Below are 9,350 nucleotides of genomic sequence, written 5' to 3' on the forward strand. Positions count from 1 at the left end.
TATTTTAATTTTACTACAGAAATTGTATAGTTAAATCAATAATGTACTAATATGGTTGGGTGTAGCTAGGTAGGTCAGGGAAAACAAATATTTCCAATTATCTCAAAGGTAAACTTTAATGGTTAAATTCTAAGTTCCAAGTGGATAAAACAAAACATTCGGTTTTTCTTGCTTTAAATGTAAATTGGTGAATTAAAGAAATATTTTAACTTTCACTATCAGAGCTACAGAAAAACTACACTGTTACACACCATAATAAATCCCATCATTCCAAAATGCCTCAAAGCAACTCCTGAAAGATATACCACTTTGTGTGGTGCGTAAAGCGACAGCGTTTGCTGCAAACTCATGTATTTCATATTTTGTTTTAAAGAAAAGTATGAGTAGCATCTGTACAATCACAGTAACCAATTAAAACCAGGAAAGCATCTGTGTCATTTTAGATTTGAACCACTTTAACCATTATTTTAGACTTCGGCAATTCAAAAATAGCAGATATACAAGCTCATAGCACATCGTGCTTGTAGAGCTGCCACTTTTGAAAAATCATGAACATTTTAGCAAATCTTTGTGTAATGGGTTAAGGCAGGTTTGAAGCAGGCCTGGTCTAAATGCGGGCCCCGCTTTCTGCCTTTTCCTTGTACATTATCTGGTCATCTGAGCGTCTCTAAGTGAACTGTCACAGATGATTAGAGTAGGAACAACTTGTCTTGCTGTCCCAAAGACCATGGGGTCCTCACGAGAGAGTGAGCCGCAACTGGAATCAATGTCAGCCTTCAGATAATCACGCATTACAGATTCACCATGTAAGATGCATTTTGTTTGCTGCGCGAGTATGTAAAGCCGCTATTCATTTTCTGATTCTTTCCACGGAAAAGTGGTCAGCACAGTAATGAGGTGCTTCCCTTGAATTGCAGGCATCTCAATTGAGGAAAGAAAGTGTTTTATCTCACAGAATATTATTCAAAAGTTCCATGAGTAACTACAAGTCATGTTGTGAAATGTGTTATTGTCTTCTTCAATTACAGATGTGTAAACAGTCAAAAAACACAATCTAAATTTATGTGTGTTGATATGTGAAATATTCCATATTATTCATTTTTATCCATCTTTGTCTTTCTCATATTTTCTCTAAGAATGATTAAATAAAACATGGGTACACTCCATCACAACTGACACAAGTATTAGTATTGGAGGACATTTTGATCCTTTCTTGAAAGTATTTTAAATACTGACAAATTACATTACAAATACAGACCATCAGGGTGTAGAAGATACTGGTATGATTTTTTTTTTAAAGAGGAAACTCCTCTACTTTTCATGTCTTCACTGACCTCGACTCACAGACAACCACGTGTTTATCACACACAGGAAAAAAATCAGAGTGTGAAATCACCATGTTCTAAGACAGGAGGATGAGGGCTTTCCAAAGGTCGGACATCCAGAGCTAATCAGACAAAGCTCTGACCCCTCCGTCCACGGGGTCACTTTCAGGAAATCAATGTTTTTGCCTTACTAGGGTCAGCAGTAGAAACTGGTTGAAACCCCAGTATTGTTGTAGGCCTAAGCATATTGGAAATACAGAGGCCTACATAAAGCAGCAGGGATGGATTGAAAAGCTGTGTGCCATAATAAGCCTAATTACATTTTAAATAATATGTTATTATTATGTTTACTATCCATAGCTAATAATATGTGTCACAGTCATACAGTCCTAATAGGCCTATGGTGTAATTTAGTTTTACATTGCAGCGAACATTTTGTTAAATTCAAATTTTGGCATTTCCAAAAATCCAGTTTGTGTCAGACTCCCCACATCTATTTCATAAATTGTATGTCCTGTATGGCAGTGGTTCAGGGACTCTCTAGGTTCCTTTATGGCAAACTATGGGGGCCTAAATTGACCCTTACAAGTAACTTTGACAGTGTACAAATGGAACCAATTGGACCTGTTACCATTTGTACACTGTCCCTAACGGTCCGTTTAGTTCCATGTGTAGTGTAGGCAAGTTAAGTGGGGACTTTCAAAATTCAAAGTTTGAGAACCACTGCTGTCTCATAAACAGTCTGCGCAGATTGCGGTACGACGTCGCCATCTAGCGGCCAATTTGCGAGTGGGACCTATGAGTGGGACACAGACATAAAGCGGTGGTGGAAATACAGTATTGGAAGGAATATTTGAAGATCCAGTATATAACATAACATATCATTTCGTGATTTATCCTCCCTTTCTTCTGTTTGACTATTATTACTTACCGTATACTATGAATAATACCTCTCCATCCATTTGTCTGTGTGAAGTAATCCAACCAGGGACTCGTACTACATACTCCGGTACAGTAGGTGGCGACATGCACCTGAAACAACATCCCACCATGAAACTAAAAGAAGAGGAAAGGAAAAAGCACATGACGTGACTTCCTGTGTAAACATGGCTGCGTCCTGAAGAAAGTCACATTATTGATAGACGCCGCAAAAAGAATTTGTCTAAAGTGTTTACCAGATACAAACGTAATTATATATATTACTACCAAGCTGTAACAGAAGACATATTTGAGCTTCACAGGTATTTCAATCAACCTAATGTTGTGTGACGTGTTAATCTAGCTCAGCTGTCGTCTATCATTATCATGCTTAATAAAACCAGTTTATATAAACCAGTTTATCGTGGTTTTCAACCCTTTCCATATCCAAGGTTCATTATTTGTTCTGCATTTGAGCCACGGGCCACCATTTGATTAGATGTAGCCTCTCAGGCTAAAGAATATTTTGTTGTTGAATAAGATTCTGTCCTCAATTCCATTCATGCTGTACTATTGATGTGCTACCATGGGAGAACGTTGTTCAAAAATAACAATTCATCTACATTCTCTGATTGTGTAGACTTTATGGTAAATTAAGTAATGCAGATGTTTAACAATAATTTAACTCTCGAGAGCGTAAAATTGAACCAAATGGACTTGTAAGGGTCCATTTGGTTTCAGTTTACCCTCTCAAGAGTTAAATATCTAAGGGTCCATTTGGTTACCATCTCTCCATCATTTAACTGAGGACCACCTGGAACCCCCTCAAGGACCACTGGTTGAAAAGCACTGGTTCCAGCTATTATGTAGCCATTTAGCCATAGAATGGCTGTGATATGATGACATACATTTCATGTATTCCAAATACACAACCATAGGACGCTCAGCCTGCAGGCAGGCTGCGTGTGTTATGTACTCACCGCCATAGACATAAAAAGGTAGACGCCTCCTCCAGCTCTGGGGCATTGGTAAAAGAGGACTGGCAATCTTCCGGAATTCTGAAGGACATTTCCTTGTGGGTCACAGAATGGGATGCTCTCGGTAGGCCAATCAGATAGCGGGACTCTCTCTTTCCCAATGCAGGGGTAGCCTCGCGTAGCCAGGCTTTACTCATCTGCGAAGAGAAAAGCCTGGTGACAATATAAGGCAGAAAGCGTTCAACTTCCGTGTGAGCTTCCCCGGTTTTCCCCTAACGTAACTTCCGTTAAACGCAGCACTTCCGCTAGAAATCTTGGAACCAACTGGAAGGCATATTGTCTACTCTACAGGGCAGAGTGCCTTCCACAGTTCCACACTTCCGCGCCAGTACTGTTTTACCAGTCGCGCCAATGAACTGCAGAGGCGGATGTTCATATCCATTTGAATGTTCTGGCATGTATTTGATAAAATAACTGGGCATAGGAACTAGCTGTGGCTGTGTATTTGGATTACATTAAATGTATGTATGTAATATAATCACAGACATTCTAGGGCTAATAGTAGCTAATATTCAATTCAAAGGAGCTTTATTGGCATGAGAAAACATATTAAAATTGCCAAAGCAAGCATAAAAACTGTTGAAAATGGGGAACATATATACAGTTGGAGGGGGTACAGCATTGTGTAAACAGAGTTATGTCGCATTGTGTGACATTTTATATATACATACATACAGGGTATAAAGCTTTTGGAACAAATAGCATCATTATTTTTTCTCAAAATGCATTTAAAGGTAGCAGCTCTGTTTCATACTGTATGAAATGCTAATAATGTGTTTAGTATATGATATGCTAATAATGTGTTTAGTATATGATATGATAGCGATACAAGTCTGGTTGTTAATTTATTTTCTTATGTTTTTCTGTTGCAGGATAATTCAACAAGCAACATGGTGCATCTTTGTAAGTAATTAAAGTATAGTATTTGATGCCCATGTGCCTTTTCCAAGGGTGGCTTACCTAGTCATATAATTATGATATTTCATTCATTACATATATTACATACATAGCCATAGAACATTCGATGCATTTTATTAGAGGGATTAATTTTCTCAGACATTGTAATTTATAGTAGTCCATGTGTACTCAATGATTGTATTCACCCACTAATTAATTCCTGCAACTGGTCACTTATTGTCATCTTGTTTCATAACCATTTTAAAGTTCTGGGCAAAAAGGTGTTGTGTACGTCAAATATCTCCACACACAAGGACCACATTCTCTGTACATGTCAGTGACGGATGACATTCTTACTGTGCACTGAACCCATGTAAACTATTATACAAGGTAGTTCCGAGGAAGCAATCTGATTTGTGGTGTTATTGAACATTAATCAAACAAAGAAATCAGCTGCGCCTGTCCCAGACTCCCAACACTATGCTAGCGGCTACACTAGCAGTTTTCATGTGAAGTTCAGGGACATAGTAGCGAAACATGGCATTAACAAATTACACGTTTTTATCGAATATCTTAATTACAATGAAATGAAATTGACGTGTTTTAAAAAAAATATTTCTTTAGGGCAACGGTTGTATAATCGCAAATTCGCAATATCACTCTCGAGGGCCAAAGGAACTCGCCCTTCGGGCTCGTTCCTGAGGCAACGCAGGCTGATGATATTCATGATAACAAACACCCTCGAGTGTAATATTGCTTAAATTAGCATGTATGCGCAACACCTGGCAGTATGTGTGCCACATACTCGTGTTCATATTTAAGGGTTAGTGCTACTGTGAATGTCATCATATACAGAGATTGTGTGTGTGTGTGTGTGTGTGTGTGTGTGTGTGTGTGTGTGTGTGTGTGTGTGTGTGTGTGTGTGTGTGTGTGTGTGTGGTGGAAAAGTGAATAAGCTGAAATTAAAAATGTTTTCAGACTTTTAGATCATATACGTTTGTGGTATTACGGTAATTAATGGAGATATAATTAACAATAGGAAGGAAAAAATAGTCCCTAATGGTCCGATCTTAATTACTTCCTGTCAAATAAACAATTGACTTATAGGTTGCAATATGCTGCTACCTAAATGCAACGCAAACATCTTATTAGTCGCTGCTGCAATATCTGTTTTCATGTCTGATATTTGGATTTTGGATTAATTTCTTGATCCACCAGGGATGGTGTTGGTGAAAACAACTCCTGTATGACGTTTCTCCTCCTACAAATTGCTTCTCGTGTCCATTTCTCCCTGCAGCATCCATCCTCCTAAAGAAGTACCATGGGGGGTATGTTGTCATCAGGCTGGCTCTCGCTGGCCATCAGCAGGCCAACAGGCCCTTCTATAGAATAGTGGCAGCGTACAACAAGAGGGCACGAGACGGCAAATACATAGAGCAACTGGGTACCTACGACCCCCTCCCCAACATCTACAATGAGAAGCTCGTCAGCTTCAACTATGACAGAATCAAGTACTGGATGGGATGTGGAGCGCACACGACAAAGCCGGTGGCAAAACTCCTAGGTGTGTATGCATGGGGCGGCCGTAGAGTGGTTAGGGAGCCTGCCTGGGGAGCCAGAGCTCCTGGTTGTCGCAGGTACGATTGCTGGGCACAGTGGGCAGGCAGCTATGTGTCGATGTGTGTCCCTCAGCAAGACTCTTAACCCCTAATTGCTCCCCGAGCACCACATATGGCTGCTCACTGCTCCTAGTTGTTATAGGTTAAAATGCAGAGATTAAATTTCACGTATGTGCAAATGTACAAACAACTCTCCAAGGCGTGGGGCCTATATTATTATTATATTATTTCGCCATTCATGTATGAATGGAATATCATTAATTTCTGGGTGGAACAGTATTGCTCAATCTTAACACTTTTCTTTTAAGGGTGATGTGTTTAATCAAGGAGGTCCATCCTTCGCTGTGACGACAGCCTACACCTTGTCAGCAATTGTCCTCAATAGAAACACATTTCATATTTACTGTTCCCTGAAAGCCTTTATATTCAGCTTTCCATATATGAACGTGCAGTATAGCATGACATGGAATTCAGGAATAGTGCGTTCGGGGTGGCCTTCACTCTGCCACACCCAGTGGGTCGAAGAATGCTACGGTACAGACCATTATGTTGTCACACAATAATGGTCCCTTTGTGGTCTAGTCATGACGCAGCTACAAATGATGAAGCCCAGAATTAAGTATTTTATAATAAATAAGTACTTCAGGACATTTGCTTTGCAAGGAAACAGATCTTGGGTTGTTGAAGAAAAGATGGAGACAAGGAAAGAAGAAAAAAAAAACAAGCATCTCAGAAAATATTTGAGCAGAAAGGTCTGCATAACAAATAGCCATAAAAAAAGAGGAAGAAGGAAGAGGAAAGTTACATATTGCTGCTTTAACTCTTACTGTGCCTATCCTGAACTAGTTCGGCTTTATTTCTGGCTTTTTATCGTTCGGGGTGCCGATCCCGAACTAGTCCGGCTTTAAAAAAAGAAAAGAAAAAAAAAAACATCCAGAGGCCTTACCGAAGCACCGGGCTAAATTTTAGAGCCGGTCACCGGCCGTGATCTGTTTACATCGGCCCGCGAGAGCGTCGCGCCGCCGATATTTGCCGTCCACTCCAATGCAATCCAGGCTCTTTTGAGCTCATTTTCTCTGTTCCATGCATATCCATGAGGTGCGCAAGGTTTAATCACGGCTAAATCGCCGAAAATAGGGCTTCTAAAATGCTTGGTAGCCAATAGCTAACTTCAAGCTAACTTCATCCTGTTCCTGTTCATGACACAAAGTTTCTCTTTGTTTCTCTGGCCATTGGGCACCCTCTAGTGGAGATTCCTGGCACTGGATGAGTTAAGGACCCATAGTCCCTACTACAAAACCATGAGATGAAACCACACCTGTTGCATGTTGCCATCAGTCAAATTATATACAATAGTGCTATTCATATTTCACATGTACAGAATCTTTACACAAGGTCAATCTTGAATTCTTTACCCCCACAAAGTGCTTGCTCCATCTGAGCAACATTGTTACCCCAAAATTGTTTCGTGAACCAGATTTATTTTTATTTTTCTTCTTTTACTTCTCTGCAGGATTGGCTGGGTTCCTCCCTCTGCATCCCATGACTGTGACAGAGGCAGAGCGTCAGCGTGCAGCACAGCAGGCAGCAATAGGGACGGAAACACATGAAGGACTGGAGGATGGAGAAAAGCAGACAGAACTATGAGTGGCATCTGGGATGTGTGTGTGTGTGTGTGTGTGTGTGTGTGTGTGTGTGTGTGTGTGTGTGTGTGTGTGTGTGTGTGTGTGTGTGTGTGTGTGTGTGTGTGTGTGTGTGTGTGGGGTTGGTTGCTCATGGTGACATCCTGTATTGTACAGTAGAGCTGCAGCTATTGATTATTTTCTTAGCAATTATTTGATGGATGTTTTTAATTGATCAAATAATTGAAAGGTGAATTGATAATAAAAAGAAATCTGCGAGTGGTGCCTTTTATGAGTTAATTTAATTAAACCAAATGTGGCACATGCATACATAGAGACAAAACCAAGGGCTCTATTTTTGTCCCTAAACCTTTTAGCCATTTTTATTATTTCAAATTGCTGATCTACAAGCTCACACAGTGTCGATGTAGACTGGCTATTTGAAGTATTTTAAAATGTTTTTCAAAAGTCAAAGACATTTAGGGGTAAGGCATGGACGAAAGTATAGCTGCAAATGTGGGAGCTGTTAGCACTGCTCCAAAAAGGTGATACATCGATCAGCTTGTTGGTACCCTGCATCATAGATATAAAAAGCTGCATACCTCATCCGCCGCTGCAGTTCATTGGCGCGACTGGTAAAACAGGACTGGCGGAACTGTGGAAGGCACTCTGCCCCCTGCTGTGGGAAAGAGGGATCTGATTGGCCTACCGAGCATCCCATTCTGTGACGCACAAGGAAGCGTCCTTCAGAATTCCGGAAGCTTGCCAGTTTTTTGTCTAGAGGCATAGGTGGACAACTTGAACATTATATAGATAGGTAGATGCATTTTAATGAATGAAGCAGTGCTTCTAATGTTTAGTTTGTTTGTTTATCGATTACTTTGATTAGTTTGATTAACTGTTGCAGCCCTAGCGTACAGTATTTCCTGTATTCATAAATCCATCGGTAATCACACAGGACCAATACCATGCCAGTACCATCACATATGTATGTTTGTATAACTCTTTTGTGTGACTTCATTAAATTAAAACAATACTGTATTTGTGTGTGTTTGTGTTTTCCTCCTAACCCCTTAATCATTATCCATGCAATGGCTAAGTAAGAATTTGAATTAACTTGTTTTGATCCAACTTGATCCACCTTCCCCTTTTTTGTTTATTTTTCTCTCTCCTGCACACATGAAACAATCCTACGTTATGTGTACTTAACAGTAATAAAGGGGAAGTATTACAACTGTTTCAAAATAGCCCATGTACAAACTCAGTGCATCACATTGCATTGTCAAAAGTACAGAAAAGGGAAAGTAGTAATGAAACACATCTGCAACTTTAAATTGACAATACCAGATGTTGGGCCATTCACAATTAAATTAATTGCTCCAGAGGTGCTATCAGGCTACTTGAAGAGTGATTGTTTGATAATTCTCATATGGGGACCACCGGACCAGGGACGGAAATTAGCATTCTTGCTAAAAATCTGGTGTATTTACACAGAATGTTATTCGTGCTGTCCAGTCCAAATAAACGTAGGCCTATAAATACATTCAGGTGTGGACTACTTTCCATAAAATTCAGGTTGACAAAGGATCTTTTTATCTTGTTATATCTCATAGTCTTCCGTGAAGCAATGATTTATTAATCATCGCTTACTGAGCACAGTCCTACAATGAATTGTCTCTATTACCACTTGTTCAACGCAAAGTAGCATTCCCACACATTGAGTTCATGTTGCCATTTCCAACTGATTGACAGTGCGTACATTTTGTATTAATACTGTAGAGTATACTGTCAACAACAAAGTGTATTCAATGTTTGCTGTATTAAGAGACACATTAATTACTGCATGCAACAACCTATTGCTTTATTATAGTAGTTAAGGTCAAAAGGTGCACAGCAGTGCAACACATTCCTAGTTATTTTACTGGTACTGGT

At 39.7% G+C, this 9,350-nt stretch overlaps 1 protein-coding gene across 1 annotated transcript; it reads left to right on the top strand.

The window, feature by feature from the left end:
* The first annotated feature begins 2,431 nt into the window (after nt 1-2,431).
* Nucleotides 2,432-8,449, top strand: mrps16 (mitochondrial ribosomal protein S16). The gene is made up of 4 exons (XM_080727824.1): nt 2,432-2,566; nt 4,153-4,183; nt 5,475-5,741; nt 7,310-8,449. Exons 2-4 carry the CDS (start codon nt 4,171-4,173, stop codon nt 7,441-7,443), a joined length of 414 nt encoding a protein of 137 aa, XP_080583950.1. The 5' UTR covers nt 2,432-2,566; nt 4,153-4,170; the 3' UTR covers nt 7,444-8,449.
* The last annotated feature ends 901 nt before the right edge of the window (nt 8,450-9,350 follow it).

Source organism: Nannobrachium achirus, assembly GCF_963921795.1.
Source record: "Nannobrachium achirus genome assembly, chromosome: 6".
In the NCBI taxonomy this organism is placed as follows: Eukaryota; Metazoa; Chordata; class Actinopteri; order Myctophiformes; family Myctophidae; genus Nannobrachium; species Nannobrachium achirus.

Excerpts from the sequence above, each read along its gene's own strand:
- mrps16 (XM_080727824.1), top strand. Across the intron at positions 5,742-7,309 it reads GCCGGTGGCAAAACTCCTAG|GATTGGCTGGGTTCCTCCCT; the intron begins GTGTGTATGCAT and ends ACTTCTCTGCAG.